Consider the following 25,959-nt stretch of genomic DNA (forward strand, 5'->3'; position numbering starts at 1 on the left):
CACTCATGACGTAATAGTTCTGCAGAAACCCGCAAGGTGGTTTCCACTTTGCGGATTTCTGCAGCACTATTATGTCAAACGCTTGCCTTTGCTTTGAGTTGATGAATTCAACTTCACCCTGCCATCTTCTAGCCACCTGGTTAGCTCAGATGGTAGAGCGGCTGCCCCGGAAAGGCGGTGGTCCCGGGTTCGAATCCCGGACCAGGAAAAATTTTTCTTCAACTGGGAGGCTTTTCTTTCAAGGAACCCGTATGGGTTTCCTTTGTAGCACTTAGCTACATTTGGGTGGCTGTCTCATTTCCCTTTATTAAATACACTTATCTAGAATTTCATCTAGATGGAGCCGTCCAGATAAAGTGAGAAGACTGCTATATGAATCTTATTGCAGGTACTAGATACCAGTTCCAAAGTTGTTGATCGGCTCATGATGGTATGCTTTGCTAAGTGAAAAGCTGTATGTTATATGCCATAGCACTGTTTTGGAAATCGAACACAAATTGTAAAATTTTAGATCATTGATAAAAGAGTTCCTTTCTAGCCAGCATCACACCAGCATGAGCTACAAAGCTGGAGTTTGAAAACAAGGTAAGCTATAAAGGAGTAAAATGCAAACATATGTATATGTATAAAGGAATGCTGACTGACGGCTATAGGACAAATGCTTCTGAATGCTTAGGTTCAAATAATACAGTGATCGGATTTTTAATAATGTGGTTGAGCTCAAATTTAAGTAGTTCCAGGAAAATTGCGAGGTAGTTCTATGAACGTAAAATTCGTAAATATTCTGTTGCTGCAACTCCAGGACCTGAACATTCGCTTACTGTAACAAGTGAACGAGCATGGTGTCACGCGCGCACAGGCAAACAAACGCATCTCGCTCGATAAGCTCGTCAAAAACGCTTGCGTGAGGAACAGCGGCAGCAGTGAGCGAATTGACCTTCGCGCTGCCTCGCTTCAACGCTAAGCGGCGGCGCGAGAACACAGCGCACACGAAGCCTTGAGCGCTCGGTGCACCTATAGACTCGGTACTAATCGCAGGTCGCTTTCCAGATAGGGCCCACTCGGCCGCGCCATAGATAGCCGCAGCCAGAGTAGAACAGCACTGGGTGCCTTCCTTCCGGCGCGGTGGAAGACGGCGTGCTTCATCCCCGCTTTCCTCCTTTGCGCGTGCGAGATCAAGCCACCATCCTCAGGTCACCCTCGCACGCTTTCACTCGTACCTAGAGCATACGACGCGCGGCCGCGTTGTTATCGCACTTGGACTTTATGTGGAACATCACGGCGACGGCGGAAACGCGTCTGGACTGTCCAAATAGTTGTCATGGTAATAAAAATCGTTATCTTCATTTCTAAGAAATTTTGCTTCGTTAAAACGAGATTCAAAGTGCATGGGTATATATGATTATTTCAAGGGGAATTACGAATGCGCCCCTTATGGATCCGCCAGCGAGTACAGGCAAGTCATGCCGTCGCCTTGCTGCTGTTGTCACACATGCGCTCTCGTCACGCAGACACGATGGTCTATCTGCAGATGCTTTGCAGAACGCCAAACGATGCGTGGTACCATGCAGCTACCTGGAAATATTCCCACAGTGCTGTGGATCTACATGATTATTTTTCTCACACCCTGCGGTCCGTATACTTTTTCATGCCGACTGTACATTTTAGGTAAGGTTACACAGTGGTGGTCCAAATGCGCCATTTTGCTACAATTTGACTTGCCTGCTCCTGGCTGCGCACTCCGATGCCATTTGCGCGAACTGTGCAACAGTTCGGTATTTTCGCGTTTTCACTGCAATACAACGTTTTCAGTAGGGTTGTGCAACTACAGTCCACGACCTATTTTCCGGGCATGCCCGATAATTCGGACGCCTTCGCGGCAGCGCCACGGTGCCCCATAGAGTACGTGCACAAAGAACGTCTGAAATTCCGGACGCGAAAACCCTTCAACGTCCGATTTTCCGGACTTTTTGCCATGACTACAGGTCCAAAACGGAATTGATTGAAGCCACCACCGCCGCCATTTTGATTACCTCACCGCCTCGAACGGTCGCTCTCGCACGCAGATCCGCTGGCAGCCGTAGCCACCACCGCGGCAACGCTAGGCCTAGCAACTTCGACGTTCGCTACCAAGCTTCTTGCTGTTCTGTGCCGTGTTTTTTCATTGAAACAACTCGCCGCTGTTAGCAATGGTGCCTACCCCGCCTTTGTAATCCTCGCCAATGGCTTCGAAGCTCGGAAAGCACGACGTGTTGCATAATACTGGTTCGCGAAAGTCAGCTTCGTCTTAATCACAAGTGTTACGCGGTGAAACATACGCGAAGTATTGGGGTGAAGCATACCAAGAGTGGGAAGGGGCAATTATCCCGGCATACAGTAAGTATACCTAATTATACAGGCGTTCGCGAAATACTGGTTCGCGAAAGTCAGCTTCGTCTTAATCAGAAGTGTTACGCGGTGAAACATACGCAAAGTATTGGGGTGAAGCATACTTAGAGTGGGAAGGGGGCAATTATTCCGGCACACAGTATGCATACCTAATTATACACGCGTGCACCCGCCGTCTTCTGTCACAGTACGAGCACCTATACGCCAAATAATTGTACTGACAGGCCTTCAGAGCTATATCGGACGTGCCTGTGGCGATTTGAGCCTTTGGGGGCAGTAAAAGGTAGGGCTTCGAAAGGTCAGTCGGATATTGGCGACAAAAGTTACGGTTTTACGGCGAGTCAACTCGTGTCTATTCGCAGAGGCCGACAAACTGCCTCACAACGAAAGTGTGTGTACGGGATGGTACGGAAGTTGTTCTCCATCGCCATCATCTTTGCGACACACCGCACGGAGGCATCTAATCTTGGCGCCGTTCATAGACGCGTAGTCTCTTGTTGAGCTTCTAGTATTGTCATTGGGCGTAACACACATTTTGTCCAGTGCGTTAAAGCGTGTCAGCGCACATTTGCCATTTGGAATGCACATAAGACATTTGTCCATCACTTTTTGACTCGTGCCTGACGCCGCAAGTTGTTCCAGATCATTTGTAATTTTACTTACGTCTCGCGTCCAGGCGCATATCTTTGTTCTCCTTAGCGTACAACATTCTATTCAATTGTTTACAAGATTCACTTCCTTGCCTACCCAAATAAAAATGTTTGCAACATACCGTGCATGGTATGCCGCCTGTGGGAAGGCAAGCCTAACTGGTTGCTGTTGGCTTTGTGTCTTGCTTCACTCTTGAGTAGCACTTACTGCCTGCACAGCAATAATAAGCTTCGCCGTGTGGCTACAAATTACTGCTTTACTACACTAAGCACTCCAAGAAGACCCAAACTTTCTCATCTGGAACTGCTCCAAATGCTGGTGTGACTGCTCCTAAACTGCTCCAGAACGACACTTTTTCCTGCTCCCAGAATTGCTCCAAATTCTAAACTGGCTGGACCACTACTGGAGGTATTTTCTAGAGATATTTTATTGAAATACCAGAGCTCGATTTGCTGTGAATGCCCACCCTGTCCGTCACGCTGTCGCCGTCGACAGGCCACCTACTCTATTTTCAATAATTTTTCAATAATGGATTTATTAGTAGAAGAGAAAATGAAGTTCGAAGTTCGATATTTTTGAATTTCGCATCAGAACTCCAGCGCTGGTACGTCAGTGTGATGTCACAAATTTCAGATATTTTTTTTTTTCGTGCTTGGGCAGGCGTTGGCTCCGTGAAAGCTCCAGAAACTTGCTGTGCTCGATCTTTGGTTCCTTTCGAACACACTGCAGTCAATATTTACCGATAAAAGAATTAACTATAGGCACTAGCAGATGCTGTCAAAATTAATGACGTCACGTCGAGTTGTTGCGGGAACTTGAAGGCGGCGGCGCTGCCCGTCTCTGCATTTTGCGCGTTTTCTGGCGCATGCCTCTTCTCGCGGTAAAAGTTGTGCTTCTTGTATTACTGCGGGTTAACGTACTAATGCAGGTGAGACCATTTTTTGTTTTCTTCTTTAGTGTTCGCTTCAAAGGGGACACTAGAAATATGTTGAGCCTGTATTATTGAACTGCACCCGTCTACAATAACAATAAAGCCACACTTGCCGAGAGAGGTGGCTTGGGGGGCCATAAAAGACGCAAGAACGGTCGACGGGCGGCGACGTCACCTTGAAAGTCTCCGCGACATCTCTGTGTGACGTTATAGATAACGACGAGGTCTGCTCGGGCCAAGTTGACCTTTCGCCGATAGAGATGGAATACACTGTTCTGTAAAAAAAAAAGCGAAGACTAAAGTTAGCAACGTCGAAGAACTTTTAAATCACAGCGCCGCAAACACGAAAAAAAAAAGAAGAAAGAACTTAAATCCCCGACGTCACACTGACGTTTCGGCGCTGGTGTTTCGGCGCGAAATTCAAAAATGGAACTTCGTCTTTCATTTTATTCACTAATAATTAACCCGTTATCGTGAAGTTAATGGAAATATAGAGTATTCAAGCTATACTTTGTTAGCTTCAACTGATTAATTGTTTCTCGTTAGAGTCTCTTGCGGCACTGTGCAGCAGGTATAACCGCGGCGGTACCCACTGTGCCACGTGATGCGCACGCACCCTGAGTGGTGATGTGAGTGCGCGTACTTCAGAGGCCACGGTGGACAATGACGTGGCGAACGAAGACGACCTTATGCGCCTCGCAAAGAAACTATTCTTTTAAAGACTGCGGTACGTGGCTACGCTATAAAAATTTTGCCGTAACTAAGAACACCTCCCAAGTCCCTCTCTTATTACAAAAGTGCAGCTCTTTTTTTTTTCTAGTTTGTGTGAATCGCAGCTAACTTCTCCGTTGACGATTCCATTCGCCCTTATCACCTCGTGCAGTAACATATAGATAGCCCCGGAGAAATTAAAGATTACGTGCTTCTATATAGGTGCGCGTAGAGAACCCAGATGGTCAAAAGTAAACTCGAATGTCTCTCTCCACAGCGTCTCTCAGAGCGCAGTGCTGTTTTAATTGTGATGACAAACTATATTAGGTCTAACAAATACTGTGGCTGTATGCTGTACTCACGGCAGCCCAGCCTTTGGTGTCCGCGGTATACCTCACCGAGTCTTCCCTCTTCCGCAAATTATGATAATTGTGCGTGCCCATTAGTCGAGGTACTTCATTTTTCTTCCCGCACCCACGTCTGGCTGCTTTGTTATCGGTTACCACTGTGCAGAACGACGCGCAGCGTCCACGACACGGTTCAAGTTTGCAACGCAGGAAGCCGGACCCGCGACTACATCTAGTTGCTCGAAATAACGTATGTTTCAAATTACGTTTCGCACGCTCCAAAAGAAACGCCACGAATAACATTTGAACGCTGTGAGCGCGTTTTGGCGCTGAAGACAAATACGTCTCATAACTCGCACCACTTCGCGGTCTCGTCGGTCACCGAATTAAAAGCTCCGCGCGACGCGGAAAATAAATACAGCGCCCGCGGCCAAGTTGTAGGAACCGCGACGCCTACGCCCGCGCACGCGAGGCCCACGGCGCAGGCGTCGACATATTGACCCGCCGAACGCGATCAGGGAGATACCAACACCCAGAGGAGAGGCCATGGAGAGCGAGGAGAAACTGAGAAAGAGAGAGAGTGGGGGAGGAGGAAGCAGTGCGTTTGTGCAGCAAGCGACCAGGAGGAGTACACGCGCACACACACGCACACAGACGGATGAGCGTGAACGCACACACGAAGAGAGAGAGAGAGAGAGGGAGGAAAGGAAGAGGGGGGAGGCGGCAAGTACACACATGAACGCACACGCAGAGACCCGGTTGTGAACACGTGGAAAGAGGGAAACGGGGTGCGGAGAAAGAAGGGTAGGAGAGAAGTGGAGTCTCATCTCTTTTGTTTTGTCACGTTTTGTTTCTACAGAGTGCGTGCGTTGTGCGTGTGGTTGCCGTTGTGGCGTTTATAGCGCACCCTCGCCCATATCGCTCGCGACAACGCTGCGGCAGCCCTCGTATCGAAGGGCCGCGGCGCCGGTCGGTTGTGAAGGCGGCGGGCAACGGATGAAGCCGCCTCTCGGGCGCTGCGCAGAACGCGCGTCTCCTGTCGCCCGTCGGAGGAGGTGCTGCTCCCCCCGTCGGTCGTCGTCGACGCGGCGGCGCTAGCGCGGCATGCCTTACCCGAGCGGTGGCGGCGGAGGCGTCGGTCAACCGGCGGGCCGCACTTTCAACTTGGCCAGCTGGAGACTCAAGGCGCGCTACATGCTGTCCCATTTCGGCTTCTTCTGCAGCCAGTTCGGCAAGTTCATCGCCCCCGCCTACTACCATGACCGGTGCGAAAGGTGCGTTGTGCGCCGCATACACATGCACGCGTCCCGCCTTCACTCTCCTCCCGTGTGCATAACGGATCCGTTCCCGCAGTGGCGGGATCGCGCCGGCTGGCTCTTTTAGAGCCGGCTCAACGCGCTCTTCGCGGACTTGGAATTGCGCGTTTGCCCCGGCGACTTTCGTTGCAGACTGTCACTGCGTCGCGGAGAATTTAGCGCGCGGTTCGCCTCCGAAAGGGTTGGTCTTATCCGCGCCGCTTGGTCGCAACAACACACACGCGAGTAACGCATACGTACGACAAGACGAACACGAAGGAAGCTTGCAAACCCGCTCACTTTCTCAGACTCCCAGCCTAACAGGGCCGCACTGAAAAAGACCTATGGGAAGTATAAACAGACGTTTCCGAACCGTGTGCACTTTATCAGAGAATCCGTCGCGCTCATCTGTAATCCCTTGATTGGATATTACGTCCGATTCGATCCAGTCTTTTTATCAGACTGTGAGGAACTGGCGGCAGGACAACTATGGTTGACGGCGTTTACAAAGGAGTCGAATACGCGATAGCACTTGTGGTCATTTGCGCTGTTAGCGCAAAACCTACATCGTCCGAGGCTGGGGCTGGTCGTAAATGGAGTGGCGGCTGCCTCGTTCCCGTAAGTAGCCAGCTAGCGTGTGTTGTCGTCCTGCATTACCGAAATGACTTCCTGTTCGCTTCTCCAGTTATCTCGGCAGGCCTCTGCATAGTAGGAGGGGCGGGGGGGGGGGGGTAGTGTCATAACCCCGCTCTGAAGGCACAGATGGTATCTACAAGTTATGTGCGCAACAGCGCTCAATAAAGCTAGATGGATTTAGCGTAGGAATAGATACATCATCTACTGTTTCACAAAGCGAACCAGCCTCCCGGCATTTTCCAATATAGAGATGTGGCGGTCGAAATATTGAAATATTTATTACGGAGACGGGCATCAGGTGTATATGTACTGCCCGTACGAATTCAGCGATTTGAATATGATCGGCACGGACAGTACTGACGAGTGATAACGTAGCACTTGTTGGTGAGTTGTCATATCTCTAGGGCTTTGGTATAGTATTGTAAAGTGTGCGACAGCTTAACGCAAACCATGGGACTGATATAGCGGTCGACTGCGCTGGCTCCTTGGCGCGCTCAGTGATACTGGAAGGCGATAAGCAACGAGACGACAAACAGATGTTTCACTATGCCTATTCTTTCAGATTCGCTTCTGTCATTTCGAAACGCGATTTACTTATTAATGCTCACTTTATGTTTCATACTAAGGCACTGTGCGGCGAGCGCCACGCGAGACGCAGTTGTGCTTACGGCTGTTCGCCTTTATGAAGTGGCAAATGATTCCACAGAATTCACGTTGTTTCCTTCATAAACATCGATGCAACAAAAAGTTTTTGGAGCCACCGGCGTCGGCACAAAAGGAAGAGCGCACCGCTGATGTAAAACGAGATTTTTTCAGGTAAAAACAACTAATTTTAGAAAAGCATCCTACACATTCGGCTTCGCCGCAAGAATAATTCCACGAGGGCAAAGCAGGCATCACAAACACACACTCACACGCACGCGCACACACACACACACAACACACACACACACACACACACACACACACACACACACACACACACACACACACACACACACACACACACACACACACACACACACATGTATGTTATAAACCTCTGGCTTCGCCGCATAAAGAGTAACAGTGAGACAAAGCACGCTTTACATAAAAAAATAAAGTGATGCACTATTGGCTTTGCCACATAAAGAGCAATAGTACAGCAAAGCACGCTTTACAAAAAAAAAAAGTTTTTTTTTTGCAATTTTGGCTTCGTCGCATAAATACAATTAATGCGGCAAAGCACGCTTCTCAGGATAAAAAAACGCGGATTTTGTTTGCGTAACAGACATCCAGTTTCGCTCGCAGCCGAGAAAGCTCGGTGCGTCCCAAAGCACGTATGCGTTCCACCGACCTGCTCCATTCTTACTTCGTTATATTGCAGAGCACTAAGCCGCTTACGCGGTTAACCACTTCCCGCGCAACGTGCACACCTCCTCCGCCCCCCTCCCCCTTCCCGTCCCCTGCCGGCTGAAGCGCGAGTGGCGTAATCTAGTACGCAGCTTTGCAAAAGGGATGGATAGGGTGACCTTTAGGCGCGTCTACAGTCATTGTTATACATGCGGAAAGGAACAACAGGAACGTGCCAGACCACGTGAAAACAGCCTCGACATTACAGCCCCTTATTAATAAGCAGGAACGGGGACAGTTAACCGTGTGACTACATATTAGGGGGCATGCGCTGACGTCATCGAGGACACCGTAGTATTGCACAGCCAGAACGGCGAAAAACTACGCGTTATCTTGATTCGCTCATCTCCGGCAGCACAGTGAAAGCTGTTAATGGGATAACAATATGGTGTATGTGGTGTCACATGAACGCTCCGCATAAGAGCTTGTTTGTATTTCACGTGTCCTGTTCACGGGTTTAATTATTAGCGAATACACGAATGCAAATAGCTAAACGAACGACTACGAGATGACATTAGAAAACGCAGAAGCCTTAAGATGCTAACGCTGTTACTCTTGTCCTGTGCATAAATAAAATAATGAGGAAGAAAGGAAATATATTAACAGCGTCGCGCGCAACAGATGTATTACGAATTCGACTGCGACTCGGTGAATTATTTCCTGCGTGATGGACAAATTTTCAAGCGCTCGTGTCGGCTCACCACAGAGCAATTAGGAGCTATATTATTATTATTATTATTATTATTATTATTATTATTATTATTATTATTATTATTATTATTATTATTATTATTATTATTATTATTATTATTCAACTTTCAAGAACATTTGAAAAGAAGTGCGAGATCTGCGAACAAGCTGTTTTCCAGGAACACATGCTTCTCAACAACACAGGCGCATCACTGCGAACAAATTAACCGCGCAGATGGCTCTCCGGTTTCAACCACCTCACAGTAAACAATGAAATTTTATTTCGACAGTGAAATTGAGTTGGCTCGATAAACTTGGTGTCCGACAATACTTCTCAGAAAGTGTGGTTTTCTTTTTTTTTTTTTTTTTTGCAATTCTTCAGCGCAACTGTCAAGGCAGGATATTCTCTTAACGCTCCCTGAAACGGAAAAGCGAAACCAAGGACCCATCGCGCCATATCGCGTGTTTCTCCGCAATATTCAGCGAGGGAACCAATAGCTCCGACCTATTAAAGGCAACACGTTCCATTACTCCTAAAGTAGGAAGCATTCGAGGCATATTGAAGAAATTACTTTCAAATAAACCAAAATGATATGAGAAAGTGCATTTAGACGCTACATTTGATGGCAAAAAATATTTTGTATTTTTACCACCCACTTTTGCGGGGCTCATACTAGTAAGTACGCCGTCCGCCTTACAGAGTTTAACCCCTACACATTTTCTAGTATTCCTGATGCGATCGTTTAAAATTTCACGCACGCGCGCGAGATCACGCGGGCGCGGATGACGCGAGCGAGTGCGGCTTACAGACGTATACGACGCCGTAAATGGAAATGCGTACACGAACTCGCGCGGCGGGGCGCAGGTCGGTGCAGATGCGGCTGTACACCATGCACAAGCGCGAGTTCGTCGTCATGTTCCTGGTGTTCTTCGCCTGCCTGTGCCTCTGCCTGTTCATCGGACTCGCGGGGCCACCCATCACCGTCACCGTGGTGCGATCCGCCTCCGAGCTGGGCACGCCGGGAGACAACGCCACCAAGCTGAACATGGCGGTGAGTGGGCGCTTCGGACGCACTCGACGCTCGAAGTAGGGATAAAACTATTTCGCGACTTCGGTTTAGGACTGTGGCGAACAGACTTCTTGGGCCAGTTGGTTCGACACAGTTAATGAGAGCAGCATTCTGGGCAGGTTGGTGTGCGTTCCTCTTTTCTTCTGTCCGTGTCATTTTTGTTGCGCAATAATACTTGAGTAACTGATACAGTTGTCGGGATCGCAGCGCTTATAGGTGACGCGGACAAGGACCATTTTATCTGTGGTCGCCCGTCTCGATCCTTGTGCACTTGTTTCCCGTCCCTTTCATTCTTCCTCGTCCGCGTCATCTAAGCGCTGTGGTCCCGATAACTTTAGGGGTGGACTGTAAAGTTGAGCAGCGACATCTCCGAGCTGCGAAACGTCGTTCCCCCGTGCGCGCAAGCGTTTGCAGATAAGGGCTTTCATTTACGAAGTTTCGCTTGGGCGCAAAAAAAGGCCGTCTGCGATTGGCAATAGTCGCGGCAACCATGTCGCTCCGACCGCAATCGCGATTGGCGCCTGGCCAATCAGAAAACGCCCCCTTAAGTGAGACAACTTTCGTAAACGCGGGCCCCAGCTGCTCTTCTCCTTGACTCTGTGTTCCCTTTGCATCCATTTTTCCCTCTCTCCTCCAGCGTAGGGTAGCAAACCGGACGATATTCTGCTTAAGAGGAAGCTTTAGTTCGGGCCCAACTCCGACGCGGCCTATTCAAATACATGTAAAACGCAAAAACGTTTTTATGAGATAACCCCTGGACCGATTTTGATGAAATTTGTTGCATTTGAAAGAGAAAGTGAAATTCTAGTGACTGCTGGAAGCGGAATTTCGATTTAGGGCTTGAATTTTCCTAAAACGATTTTCAAATATTTGACCGTTTGAAAAAAAATATAAGCACGAAGTTTACAAATTGATAGCTATGCATCAAGAACTGATATCGCGGTTCTGTAAACGGCATCCATTAGATCATTCAAAGCGGACAAATTCAATATGTCATTTTACATCTTACATGAATTTGTTACGTTGGTTACAACGGTTTTACAAAAGTTGTATTTCCCTATGATTAAATTTTTTTTATATTCATGTGTAACATATCAATTTTGTCCGCTATGGATGTACTTTTAGATGCAATTCACAGAATTGTATTATAATCTTTGGTAATTGAGTTACAGAGTTGTAAACTTGACAGTTTCGTCTTCTGAAAATTTTTGATTTTCGCCAATTTTTAATAAAAGATTGAAGACCTAACTCAAAAATTCGAAACCAACAGTCACTAGATTTTCAGTTTTTCTTTTAAATGCAACAAACCTCGTCAAATTCGGTGCAGTGGTTGCCGAAAAAAACGAATTCTCCTTTTACATGTATTTAGATAGGAGCACTCGAGCTAAAGCTTCCTCTTAAGAGGAAGCTTTAGCTCGCGTGCTCCCATCTAAATACATGTAGAACGAGAGTTCGTTTTTCTCGGCAGCCACTGCACCGAATTTGACGAGGTTTGTTGCATTAAAAAAAAGACTTAAAATCTAGTGACTTTTGGTTTCAAATTGTTGATTTAGATTGTCAATTTTTTTATTAAACATTGGCAAAAGTCGAAAATTTTCAAAAAATGAAGCTATCGAGCTCACAATTCTCTAACTCAGCAAGGAAAAATTATATCACAATTCTGCGAATTGCATCTGATACTGCACCTAAAGCGGACAAAATTGATGTGCCAAACATGAATCTAACGAAATTTAGTAATGTGTAGTAATGTGTAAATACAGCTTTTGCAGAACCCTTGTAAACTACGTAACAAATTCACGTAATATATAAATTGACATATCGAATTTGTCCGCTTTGAATGATCTAACGGATGCTTTTACGGAATTACGATATCTGTTTTTGATGCAGAGCTATTAATTTATAAACCTCGTGCGTCTATTTTTTCCGAACTTTCAAATTTTTGAAAATTATTTTCAGAAAATTCAGGCCCTAAATCAAAATTCCGTTTCAACAGTCACTAGAATTTAGCTTTCTCTCTCAAATGCAACAAGTTTCATTAAAATCGGTCCAGGGGTTATCTCAGAAAAACGTTTTTTTTTTGCGTTTTACATGTATTTGAATAGGCCGTGTCGGAGTTGGGCCCGAGCAGAAGCTTCCTCGTAACCTCCCTATCTTTGTTTCTGTCTGTCTTTGCCAACCCTCTCTCACAGCGACGCAGAGCTTACAAACAAGTGGTAACGCTTCAGCCGTAACAGAAGCGGTTAGGTGGAACGGGTGTGCTAATTGGCAGATGAGACAAAATTTTGCTTTGTCTGCCATATTTCGCCCCTGGTAGTATCCTTCCCCTCCTGGCACGAGCTCGCGACAAGCAGACGAGTTGTTCTGTTTATAACGTCGTAGTAAGATCGCCAATTGCAAGCTTAGGGTGAAATCATGCAGCTGACACTGGTAAGTCAGAATTTGCTAAATCAGCATGAAATACGTTAATGAAGGGGAGACGTCTATATGGCCACACGCAGGCACTGAATGTATTCGGCGCTGCCTTACCATTCCCCATACTCGCCGCGGTAAACTCTGTGGCTATGGCGTTGCGCTTCCGAGCCCGAGGTCACGGGTGCGATCCCAGTCCCGACGACCGCATATCGATGGAAGAGATACGCAAGAACGCTCGTGTACTTACATTTTAGCCGCACCCTATAGAAACCCAGGCGTACAAAACTAACACGGAATCTATAGCAGCGGCTCGCTTCATAATCGGATCGCGGTTCTGTAACGTAAAAGCCCAGAATTCTTATGTCGAACCAACTATATAGCCCAACCATCTATTCTGGTCGACGATCGCCAATAACTACGGGAACTCATTGTGATTATTTTCCTCCTTTTTTTTTTTCTCGTTGTTTCCAGACGGGGCCATTTGTACTAAAGACTCCTCCGCTATCGGCGTACAGTCAGCAGCTGTGGGTCATCGCGCAAATCACCACAAAGGAGGAAGACGGTATGACTTTGCCCACACCCGCTGATAAGTAGCTGCGGTAACGCAAACAAAATAACGCGCACGTATCTTTACGAGCCAGCTAACTTCCCCTATTTGCCGATTCCTGTAGAACGAGCACACATTCACGTAACGACAACGCTCGTTGGACTATCAAGAAAGGCAACACTGTCGCATAGTTCTGAATTTAAGTATGCGGTATGTCTGCATGTAGCAGAACATTATATATTTAAAAAAAAATCATGTTCACTCTACGATTTAACTTTTTTGTATTATTGGAGACTCATCCACCCTTGTCCGTATTAAAATGTAGAAGTATAACATTTATTTTCTGTTTCTTGTCCAAAGCTAACGAGTTACATTTTGCAACACCGAATGACAATTGCTGCGTTTTTTCACGCTAGTACGCAGTGCCATATTCCACTGTGAACTTGACAACAGGTCACTTGCATAGCGATGTGTGTCTCTCTGCAGAGGACGAGACGTTTCGGAAGGCGTTCCACCTCGAAATCAACATTCAGGGCATCACCAGCAAGGGCCACGTGGTCAACGCTTACGGCGCAGTACGACCGCACATACGGGTGCGCCAGCTCACCTGCTCGAAGAAGGCGAGTATGACGCCTCCAAAGATTCCCTCAATATGCTCGCGACGCAATTGGTGTAGCAGGCACATGATGAATATAACAGCGACGTTCATAATAACTAGACCAGTAAGACAGCCTGGTTGCAGGAAAGTAGGCGAATCGCTTATTAAAAAAAAAAAAAAAAGAGTGAGTCTATAGGCTTGAAAAAATGTAATGCCGAACTTTATTTGCATCCAAACCACGACAATAATGACGTCAGTAAACGACATTGCAGATTTAGTTTTTTTTCCCCCCTCTCACGAAGCTCCAAAAGTTGCCAAACAGGACTTCCGTTTATTTTCATGCGCCGTTTTCTAGCAACACAAAACTAGCCCTAGACAAACGTTGTCGAAACCTGCGACGCCGCCGTTAGAAGCCTTGAAAAAATCGGCGATGGTGTCGCAACTTTGAGTTTTGCGTCATTCTCTAACACAGTCGATTCCTGTTAAACCTACCCTTGCGGGACGGCAAGATATGGCCGAATTATTTTATTGCGATGGCAATTATATGGACATTCCAGGCCCATTTCTGCCGTCGCCATCGCCGTGAGGTTCCGTATAAAGTCTAAAGCGGGAGACGCACAGTCCGATCCGGCGTCCGACGCGCCGGAACATCGGACGTCCGGCGTATGACAAACCGGGCAGATTTTCATCGTCCGACGCGTCCGACAACCGCACCGTCGTTTGGCCGCAGCCAATGACAGCGTGGCTGGCATGTGACCTTCTCTGACGTTTCCTCCACGGAGGCGGCGCTGGCTGACCGGTTTCTTGCAGTTTTTTTTTTACATTGCCTGCTGCAGTTTGTTTCCGACACGAAATAGTTACCAGTTCAGCAAAATTATCTCGAACGTGTGCCTGTTATGCAAAGCAGCGCCTTGTACACTAGCACCAAGCTACTGGCGAGATCGCGAGCGGCGACGCGGGGGCATTTTGCCGGCAGACAGCACACACCGACCGTCTGAGCGAGGCTGCTCGCTTCGCTTGCACGTTTGCCTTTCGCAACGACTGCGTCGAGTAAACAAATTGTATTTAATTACGGGCGACCTAAGTGTACAGTGTTAATTGTTTTGGCAAAAATAAGCGCTCTTTGACGAGCTCGCGTTGGATCGCAAGCGCGGTCGGCCGCAGCGTCCGCCAAGCTAGGCCTACCGCCCTATCACTGGTTGTTGGCGGAGCCGTCAGTGGACAACGCGCCGTCGTGAAGTGTACTGTCACTCGCAGGGGCATAATTTTATTGACAGTGGTCGCGCAAAGCGAAACAGTGTTGTGCAGATTTGTTTACATTGCGTTTCTCGACGTGGATATGAAGTCAAGCTGGGGGGCTGTATCTGGGCGGAGCTTACGCGCCGCTCGATCTTTCTGATGCACGCACCGTGTGCCCCGAATCGTCGTATGCCGCATGCCGGAGCACGCGGCGCCGCACGTCGGATCAGACGCCGAATCGTACCGTGCGTCTCTAAGGGCGATAAAATCGTGACCGCGTGCCGTATACATGCGAGTGAAAGCGTGCGTGGATAAGCCGGCGATTGCGGCTCAATATCGCGCACGCAACGGAGGAAAGCGGGGAGGAAGCGCACCGCCTTCCTTTGCGCGCAGCGCTAGGCTTCGAGGGGAGGGCAAGGAGGTGGGGGGGGGGGGGGGGTGAGGCGCGTTCTACTCCGCGCGCGCCCGATCGAGTCGCTGTACACTCTTAAACAAATCTAAAGTCACCCGCAAAAGTTTACGAGACGCGGCACTTGCGAAAGAGCCAAATTTCCGCTAAACACATAGCCTCTAATTAAAAACGTTGATCTGTAGAAGTACTTGCGAACTGTATTGTGATCCATTAAATTATAAGTGCTACGGCTTAACAGAGCAGAAATCCGCCTTTATCGTGAAACCGGTGCCCCATAAACTTTTCCGGGTGACTGTACACCGTTTGGGTCGTATCTTGCCACACAACAATAATCGTCATCTGTCTTGCGTTTCCTTTCTTGAAAACGCTGCGCTCGCAACTTTCCTGCCGAGAATGCTTTAGTCGTGTTGATAACACGCATGCCTTTTGTGACTTGGAAGTACGAGGCTTGCAGCGTTAAAGACAGGAAATGCGGACAAGACAGATGACAATTGTTGTGCGGCCAGATACGACGTGTCATTCTGTTTAAGAATGTGTCTTCAAAGCCATCTGCGACGGGTACAGAGTCAGAGCTGCCCGGTGCTTTCACGGCTTAGTTCGCGTTGATGCAAGCGGCAGCACGAAGTTCGATTCGCTCGCCGCTGCTGCCACGTTTCCTCACTGCAGCATTTTGACAGCGAGTCTCCGTGGTCATCGAGTGAGGTGTGTTCATGCTTGCTTGTGCGCGCTTGACACCATGCTTGTTAATTGAGTCAATATGCCTGCGTTTGCATTTACGAGTTTATACGGCCGATAATACCCTTACTTCGTATAACTGTCCACTAATTTGCTATTAGAATCGATGCTTAATTCGTCTCTCGGGCGAAACTGCAACTTTCTTTTATTCCTTGAAGTGGACCGCAGTTTTGCTTCTTCCTCTCGAAGCAGAACTTCGAGAGCAAAGAGTGCAGACATGCTTAAATTCTGTCTCAACGTTTGACTGTCACGTTGCTGACAGCGTCGTCGGCGGCGAAAAAATCAAGAGGCAAAAAGAGTAGTGCTGTCGGCTGAATTTCTTGTTTTCTAGGTTTCAGTTTTAGTTAACGTTATCCGCATGAAGAGGGCGCTGTTGATGGTCGAATTAACAGAAGCAGCACGCTTTTGTCTTAATTTGAACTAAATGCATTTTTCTTGCATAGCAATGTGCGGTTTCTCCCCGGGGCTTTTCTTTGCGTTCGAATTAAGCAAAAAAGTCAAATGAACCGAGATCAAACGGGAATTGACTTTGTATCAAGCCTGCGCAAGTGTAAACTATATCATACTCGAGAAATGTGCTTTCATCTGCCCCCCCCCCCCCAAGCTATGCTAATATTTTCCTCTTCATTTGTTTACCTTAAATGGAACAACTTGCAGGTGTGCGATGCCTTCACGGTCCTGCATTTGGGCTTCTTGGATTACTCGCGATATTTGCTGACCGTCACGTTCTACGGCCTGGAGTCCATCGACGAGAAGTACCACATCGATGACGTCACGTTTCATGTAAGCTTACCAGTTGCTCTCCCTCTTACGTCTCTTACGTCTCCCTCTAGTCGCCATTACGACTCGGTCTATTATGAACCATGAAAGTGCGATACATGCAACCTATTCGGATGAAAAGTTCACTGCGACTGAGCGCAACGTCTGATTACTTTTCAGTACAAGAGCTACAACGCATCGTTCACTCAGCTGGAGATATGGTTCCGGTTCATCTTCCTACTCGCAACGTTCTTCGTCACGGTAAGCTCCGCACAATAGTGACGCGTTCGCGTTAGAAGCTTACACAGGGTTAGACAACTTCTATGAGTGAAGTGCGTAGGCTGTTCAACGGACACAGTATGTCCTATTCGAAATTGTGACATGAACGTTAAGTAGCAAGTGAAAACGCCTAGCCTTTGACCAAGTGGTCTATTGAAGAGGTTGTGCTTTTGACAAGTACACTTCTCCTGCCAGTCGCCAATAGCAGCGAACAATTATCTCGTTGTGTGCAATGGACAGAATTTATCTATGAATACGGAGAGACATTTTTAGAGGCCAAGGAGCAGTCTACAGGCAGTTGTAACAGGCCACAGAGCCACGGCTGTGCATACATGGCATGACGTCACCTACGTAGGCTGACATCAGAGCTGGCATCAAGACTACACGTAGGCAACACGAAGTCTGTGTGCGTGCTTTTGTGTGCCTGCTTATGTGCATTTTTGAAAGTAGGAGCAGTTTTCAGAGGCAGCGTCGACCTTGTTAAAGAGGCACGCACCTTGTCACACGACGCCTGCACAGGAGAGAATTCGCGGGCAGGAAATTTAAAATGTCCAGCTCTGCACTGAAGCTCATCTGCTGAAGCACAAGCAATGCAGTCATAAGCGTTCATTGTATATGCAAACTGCCAAGTGCGAAATATGACCTTTTGACGAAAGCGTCAAGTTGACCATTATTTTGCATACCGTGTGTGTGCAGTGTTGGTTTGCACACACACTGCGGAGGTTCGTCTTCCGAGACTGGTCCATCGAGCAGAAGTGGATGTCCATCCTCCTGCCCTGCCTGCTGCTGCACAACGGTAAGTGGCGCCACCTTAACCGACAGGCGGTACCCACTGCTTACAATGAATGCGCACATCTATTCTATGTGCTGGCTCGCTCTGCTTCCTGGTTATGGCAGGCATCACACTATCGCATCTGTCATTACCCTGCCCTTTTCATACCCGTTTTATGTCTCGGCCATGGCAAATCACATGTCTCAACCAGATCCTACAAAAGATATAAAACAATTTAAACCGAGTCAGATTTTCTGCTCAGTAGTGATGCCAATAACACCTTCTAATAGATAATAATAACAGCACATCAATAACCAAAAATAATTTGTTTGCAACATCATAAAAGAAACAGATTCTCCATCATGACTCAGGAAAAAAAAGGGGGGGAGGGGGAAAGCCAACGGGAGGCTTAGAGTTTCACGTATCTCTGCGCTCTAACAAAGTCTGTAAATCTTCTTAATGTCTTACGTAAACCTAAACAAACAAAAGTAAGAGATGTGTTAGCTCTGAAGCAGAGGTCCAAGTGGATCTGTTTCTCTTTTTCACACCTCTCTGCTTCAAGACCCTGTGTTCCCCATGTCGCTGCTCGTGAACAACTGGATACCAGGGATGCTGGATGCAATCTTCCAGGCATCATTTCTGTGTGCACTGCTGCTCTTCTGGCTTTGCGTCTACCACGGCATCCGCCAGGTAAGAAATTGTGAACACATCTTACGTCATGCATAGTATGGTGGGGGTGTTCACGTATCTTTGAACGTTCCCAGCAACAAGTCTGGTGCCATCTAGACAATCTCATTGGGTCTTTCTTTCAAGAAAGTGCTCGGTCAGGAAAAGAGAAGTTGTAAAGGTTGAGAAAGTTGAGTGGAAAATGCACACAAGGCATATGCTATTGGACATTATGGAATCTCACCGTCAGGTGAACCATCAATATATATTAACTCTGTAACGTAAATGAAAAGCAAAAACAAATGGCACATTGAGCAAAACAAAAAATAAAGAAAAAATTTGAAAAATAAGGCATCTATAATATTTAAAATATTAAATGCTACCAGACTTCCTCGAATACTGCCTTTCCAAAGTTATGCTTTCCTCCTGCAGTAAAGTCAGTGGCACCGACATTTAGACATGCATGTTGACACTGCATCTAGAAATTCGTCCAATACCTGTGCTGTAAACGAAATTGATTTCAACAACTGGTGGCCACTCCATTAATCTTTTCATTAATGCTAGAAATGTGCTCATTTTCAGTGCTTTTTATGTTTTAACATTTTATTTCAAGATAATGCAGTCCTAACGTATGCTGCAATACTAAAATTATAACCTAATCATTGGTGGTTTGAATTGATGTACAGCAGTAGTAACAGCTCAGACAATTTTCTAGATTTCTCATGTGAATCTTCAAAGAAGCATCTCACGAATGAAACATGAATGAACACGAATGAAAGTAATAATTTTCCCTTTCTGGTATAAGTACTGAGAGTAACGGAAAGCTGAAATTACCATATATGCACTTGGTTCCTAGTTTCCAACTTGTTTAAGTCAGATCACGCAAAAAAAAATAAAAAGTTATGAGGATTTGTTGGCATCAGTACTATCAATAGCAATGCCCATGCTTTGTGGGAAAGCAGTAGCTTCACAAATGTGAAAACTGATAAGTTGCTACTGTAGATGGAGCATTCGTTTTTACTTATACTGCATTCTGTCTAGTTTACCTTATACTGCATTCTTTAGGCTCATTAAGCAATAGTTGCCAGGTCAGCAAGCATGCAGAAGCATCCTCATACTTTATTATGTTTGATCAGCATTTCCGTGCAAGCAAGGTGGCCTAGTGCATGTTCAGATGGCACTGAAGCCTCCCCATGCTTTGTTCACCGCCTGTACAGTGCTGTACAGTAATGTGTAGTATTGCACAATATTTTACAGTAATGAATAAGGGAACTTGCACAGGCGGTGTTCAAAATGTATGAGGTTAGACAGCTAGCCAAACTTTGGTTGAAGATCAGTCTGAAATCAACTGTGTGCTTTTGAGGTAATAGTTTGCGGAAACCCGCAAGGTGGAGAGCAGTAAATAATTAAGGGAAAATGAGAGATCCACCCAATCGTAGCAATTGCTACAAAGGAAACCCCTACGGGCTCTTCGAAAGAAAAGCCTCACAGTTGAAGAAAAGTTCATCTTAGTCTTGGACTTGAACCCAGGATCACCACCTTTACAGGGCAGCCGCTCTACCATATGAGCTAACCAGGCGGCTAGCCAATGGCAGGGCGAAGTCGAATTTGTCAACAACTAGACGCAAAGGCAAGAGTTAGGCGTAATAGTTCTGCAGAAACCTGCAAGGTGGAGCAAATTAATTAAGGGAAGTAACGGTTTTGCGGAAATCCATCAGGTAATTAATTAAGGGAATTTGTGTGAGTGAAAACACCACATGATGGGATGGATTGCTCGTAGTAATTTGTACATGCACTATCAAAGTGCTGATGGATAAAAGCAACTCACGGCGGGGAAAACAAAGTTGCACTTGATATAAAATATTACCAAAACAACACGCACTCATGAGCATCTACCATTGTTTGAGACATCGTTAAACAGCCTACACGTCAGTTCCGAAAATTGAAAACCCGAGGGAAGCTTCTGTCTTCACTGCTGCTGTCATTTAAAAATTGTTGCCTTCTTTTTATTGATGAAGTTCTAGAAGCACTTGAGGCTAGTTTCGACGATACTTCCAATTGAAGTTTAACCTTTATATCATCAAACCTCATTTCACTGCAGTAATGATCTTTCGACCACATGAAATTTTCGCTTGTCCAGCACATCAAACCCCATTTTCTAACCTCCTGAAATTCTTGCAGGTGAACCAGCAAATTACATAATTACATCATTTTCGCAACATTGCAGTGAAGATGACCTTTTTTAAACGTTGGCGTCCCTCGGGAAGTGCATATATGTTTTGTAGTATAAAGAACAAATGCAGTGTGGTTTTGTAGGAGGAGCTTCTACCGAGTTCTTAGGTTGTCGCTGAGCATTGTGCTCCAAAAAAGGCACCTACAGACACCTAAAGCCCTTGGTTCATTTCTGCAAAAGAGACCAAGCACTCGTAGATGGCCCCAATTAGTCCTTCCTGGTAATAATGATCCATTATGCATGATCTTAACATGCTCCGTGCATACCTGTCAGCTTGAGGGACATTGAAATTAGGGAGATTCACCGTGAAGGGAAGGGAGGAACACAAAAGTTGTTTTTTCAAGGCCACAGCAACTTCTGAAAAACGGTTCTGAGTGGCTGCCAGTACAGTTATCAATAGCCTCGGTACTTGTACTGTACCAGAGATGACACATACGTGCACCTACAATTAGGGAACAGACACTATGTCCCATGATAGTGACCCCCTTTCCATGTTTAATACGCTTAATCGTACAACACGGCTGGTACAGCGACGAAGCTGACTAATGGGAACTGGCCATTGTGCAACGCATATTAGACCTTTGCATCACACGCACTCAACGCATGCCGCGATCTGAAGTGAACTGAGTTAGGCTGACACTGCCAACACACAAATAGACTGGATTTAAATCTGACTTTGGCTAGGCTCCTTAGCGGATAATTAAAGATGCAACTGGTGCTGCAGAAAACGTTTTTGCTTTTTTTCCATGTTGGGGTTGAGGCAGCTTTTTGGGAGGCTTATAGCTGTGTCTGTAAAATTGGGACGATTGGTCGGGATTCGGGTCTCCCAGACAAACCAGGAGGGTTGGCAGGTATGCTTGTGCCTAGCCAGTGTGAGCCAATATTGAAAGGTGCCTGAAACACTGTTCAGAAGAGGCATTTATTGTTCATAGCCCACGCGTTGCTTTGGGGCATGAAGCCCTCCAGCCAATGAATAGTGGCTCAGATACAGATGTACTGTAGAAAATGTATGATGAGAGAAAATAAAATGCTTTGGAGAATCGCTTAGAAGCTATGTTTTGCCAAGGTCATGGTGGCAAAATTTTGTGCATACCAAGAAAAATAGAATAACATGTGCTGAATCACAATGAAACAACACATTGTTGGGATTGTTTGCAGAATGAGCGTCGCTTTGCAACCTTTTACCTGCCCAAGCTTCTCGTGGTGGGCATGCTGTGGACGGCTGCCTTTGTGCTTGCATCCTGGCAGAGGTACAACGAGCTCAGGGACCCCACTTACAACTACAAAGTCGACACACAGGGATTTGCGGTCAGTATATAGCCTGTTACACTTCAATGGTACAGGCACACCCGCTTCTACATGCTTAGGGCCCAACATAATTCAGAGCCAATTATGCACATGGTCTCACACTGGATATGCACTCCTGTCACTGAAAAGCATCAGAGTCTAAAAAGAGCTATTAACCAGAGTGCATCAAGTGACTGCTGAACCATTTCTCCAATGCCTCTCTGTGCCACCGGATCTCTGCACAATGGGCGCTTGTGCCATCTTCAGCCTCATAAAATTTCTCATCAGAGGTTAAGTGCATGACCATGGTTTGATGTATTATGCAAAGCTTTAACTCATACATCTATGCGGCTATAACATCCGTTTGAAGCTTTCCTGTCGCAATAGCTGGTGCTGATCGTGCCTTGAGCTCTTTAGTACAAAACCAAGTGAGAATGCAAAAAGTATGAATCTTAAAGATGGTTCCTACATACTGCTCTCTACACACTGCATCAGACTAACTCTTGCGGAAGTGCACCGTCACAACAGAGTACAGGCAATATCAATAGCACCCAGTGTTCACAAAAAGTTCACGCTCTCTTGCACCCATGTCAGCGAAGCTGACAAAAGGAAAGAGAAGGAGAGTGGGAAGTGTTGCCTACAGAAGAACGAAACCATGTGACATATGTGCAGACTGTTTTGAGGCAGACCCTTTGTACACGAATAAATACCCTATATCAAACACGGTCGGTCTCATATCAAAGACTGAAAAATACACTGTCATTATGCTGAACAGAGACACCGACCATTCAGCAGCACAGTTGTGCATGTCATTATGCAGATTCATGCAGTTTCTTACACTTCTCCAAAGTGTACACCTGTGGGAAACTTCACAGGCTCGATAACCAACATTAACACACAACAAAGTGAAAAGCTTCATGGAAGGTCTAGCAGCACGGTCAGTGAACACACATTACCATATAGTGTGAAAAAGTTAGCAATAAAACCAATGAATGATGTTTTTCATTCACATAGTTGCAATTCGAAACACAGCATGCAGAGATTATTAGCACTTGGCTACTTTGTTTATGCTTATAACCATATAATGTTGCTCAAAACTTTCTGTGAATTTCCAAAAACACGTTTGTCAATGACATTCACATGATCATCACCCAACATAAAACCAACCTTACTCAACATCTTTACAATCTTACGAAGAGTTGTCAACATGCGTACCTGCAGCAGCTTTTTCTATTGGTCCTCCAAATAAGCAAATGCACCATACCAGCATAGAAATTTGTGTCCAGCAAGATATGCAAGGGCAGAAACATACATCGCTAAGCAAAACTGCTAGAAATAATGTGCGTACCTAAATGAAAATCTCAAAAGAAGGGAGGGGGAGGCGGGAGGAGAGAGATAAAAAATCTTGTACTAAAAATGTTTTGTGGTTTCAGACACATGGTTTATACACATGAAGGGCACTTTGTTTGCATGCTGTAATTTTTAAAATGCCAATTCATCTTTATTCTGTTAATCTCTCCTTTTCACATTCATCTTTCTCTGGCAGGCCTTGAAGATATTTTTCTTCACCATGGGATCAATATACTTGGCCTATCTGCTCTACCTAGTTGTGCAGGCATACACAGAGCTAAGATCAATGCCTTACTTCGGTAAGCCACTTGCTTCCACATCTACACGTAGCATGTCCTTACAACCCCGTCATTGTAACGGCTTATGAGTCAAACTCTTGCTCTCTGCAGATGTTCGGCTGAAGTTCATGACATCACTCATGCTCATCGTCCTGACACTAAGCGTGGTCATCACAGTGATGCGGTTTGGGATTTCTGTTCTCGAAGACAACTTTGTGGCCGACCTGTCAACAACATACGGGAGCTCTGCAGAGTTTATGTCCTTTTATGGGTTGCTCAACTTCTATCTGTACACAATGGCTTACGTGTACTCGCCCCCACCAAATGCTTTTCTAGGTAAGGAAAGTTCAGCATCATGACACAAACTCTTCAGCACAATTAACGCAAAGAGCTTGCCAGGGCACACGAAAAGTCATGGCACTCTGCCAAATGTTTCCACAAAATGTGATTTCCACCAAAAGTCACATAATGTCACACAATGATTGTAATGTAGAAATAAAATGTTGATAATAGGAAAAAAATGCTGACTCCTATATAGAATATATATATATATATATATATATATATATATATATATATATATATATATATATATATGCCTGTACTGACAGCACAGGCATACCTAACACATGACTAGCCCACCCTCAAAATTTTGTCTTCATTTAGGAAAGTTCCCTTTAAATATATTGGTGTCATGCTAATTTTATAGGACGCCTACCATGATTATCTGTATCGTACTGACATCTGTATCATAATTATCTCTTACTCTCTAATATTCAAAAAAAGTTCAGTCATAGAGCACTACTACCAAATATGTTCAAGTATCTCAATGTCCTGTTAACTTTACTACAAGACACATAATGACATAATTACTTTCATAATACCAACATCTTTATTATAACTGTCTTTATCTTACTGTTATTAATCTTCAAAAAAGTTCAGTTGTAGACATCGTCTCCAAAGATGTTCAAGTTTCGCACTGTTTTGCAAACTTTTTCAGGGCACACAGCATAATTACCTTTATCTTACTGTTACTCTCTAATACTCAAAACAAACTTATTATTTGCAGAGCACCGCCAGACGAGAATATACTCCAAATGTTCTTATGCCTATGTTTTCTCCTCTAGAATCTCACCTGAAGGACAATCCAACCTTATCTATGATGAATGACTCTGACGAGGAGGTCATCTATGGGTAAGTGAATGACACCCCGTTTGCCATGAAGGAAGTGCAAAATATTTTCACTACTAGTAATCAATATGTACATTGTTATGCTACGCAGGTCAGACACCGAGGAACGGTTATTAAACCCAGTTCGACTCGGACAGGACAAAGAGGAAAGTGACTGAATGAAGAAGCGACGATGCCTTTGCATGAACCATTGTGACAGATAAAATTCACCAGATAACACAATGCCAACTGAAACAATAAACCATATTTTTGTATAGCAATAAACAGTGCTAATGTTTTATCTTGTGTACAAACAACACTAAAATGTTTCATTACAAATTAACTCTGAGGGTGATGCAGCACTTATCCAAGAGAAGAACACGTGTTTATATATATATAAAAAAGAAGCGACAGTGTATTTTACTCCTTGTGGTATTATTTAATGTGCGTTGTGTTTCAAGCTGTTCATGCAAGGAAGACACAGGTCATTAGTCATTACTCAAAATATTTTGAGTTTAACTTGCCCTAACTTCGATAACACCATGCTTTCAAACAGGTTAGTATCTTATATTTTTTTACTTTTCATATTAACACACCATGTCTTCGGCTATTGGCATGCGGAGGACACACCATTACACAAAGAAGACACTGATCACTCCCCGCTGTCGTATTTTTATTAACACTGTTTTCAAACATTATAACAGGCTGCACTAACATTGTTTTGTAGACAAAATTAGAAGACATTTCTGCATAATGGGCACGTGGAATTGTTGCTCGTGTTGAACCACTTGAACTGGATGAGAGAGAGAGAAAATAAGACAATTACATAGTGTTAATTATCGGTAATGGTTGGCAAGACACATTTCATCACATGAAATGACAGCAGAAGTGACAGAAACAGTACTAAGTATGCAGTGAATTATTTAGATATTTTGTTGGCATATAATTAGAACAGAAGATGTTATTTGCAAAGAATGAACAGCAACCATAATGATGACTACTGCCCCCAACCTACCATTGAACTACAAGAGCAAGTACACTACAGTGAAGCGTTGCAGGGCATACCCATACTCGGAGACATTACACTGCATCAAAACCAGGGGCACCGAAT

At 45.4% G+C, this 25,959-nt stretch overlaps 2 protein-coding genes and 1 non-coding gene across 3 annotated transcripts in view; 2 read left to right on the forward strand and 1 right to left on the reverse strand.

The window, feature by feature from the left end:
* Positions 1-134: 134 nt before the first annotated feature.
* On the forward strand, positions 135-208 carry TRNAS-GGA (transfer RNA serine (anticodon GGA)). Its single transcript has one exon. It is a non-coding gene; the product is annotated as a tRNA-Ser (tRNA).
* A 5,731-nt stretch (positions 209-5,939) lies between these two features.
* Positions 5,940-25,194, forward strand: LOC142585294 (transmembrane protein 181). Its single transcript, XM_075695945.1, has 13 exons — positions 5,940-6,302; positions 9,907-10,093; positions 12,995-13,085; positions 13,557-13,690; positions 16,712-16,837; positions 16,994-17,074; positions 17,789-17,888; positions 18,427-18,554; positions 21,922-22,071; positions 23,597-23,699; positions 23,790-24,014; positions 24,806-24,872; positions 24,961-25,194. The coding sequence occupies exons 1-13, from the start codon at positions 6,133-6,135 to the stop codon at positions 25,025-25,027; spliced, it is 1,629 nt and encodes a 542-aa protein (XP_075552060.1). The 5' UTR covers positions 5,940-6,132; the 3' UTR covers positions 25,028-25,194.
* A 310-nt stretch (positions 25,195-25,504) lies between these two features.
* Ltn1 (E3 ubiquitin-protein ligase listerin) overlaps positions 25,505-25,959 on the reverse strand; it is a 50,371-nt gene continuing 49,916 nt past the window's right edge. The window contains exon 31 of the mRNA XM_075695944.1: positions 25,505-25,641. Within this exon, the coding sequence (XP_075552059.1) occupies positions 25,582-25,641 (60 nt within the window). The 3' untranslated portion in view covers positions 25,505-25,581. The remainder of the gene's footprint in view (positions 25,642-25,959) is intronic.

The sequence above is a fragment of the Dermacentor variabilis genome, chromosome 6 (genome assembly GCF_050947875.1).
Source record: "Dermacentor variabilis isolate Ectoservices chromosome 6, ASM5094787v1, whole genome shotgun sequence".
In the NCBI taxonomy this organism is placed as follows: domain Eukaryota; kingdom Metazoa; phylum Arthropoda; class Arachnida; order Ixodida; family Ixodidae; genus Dermacentor; species Dermacentor variabilis.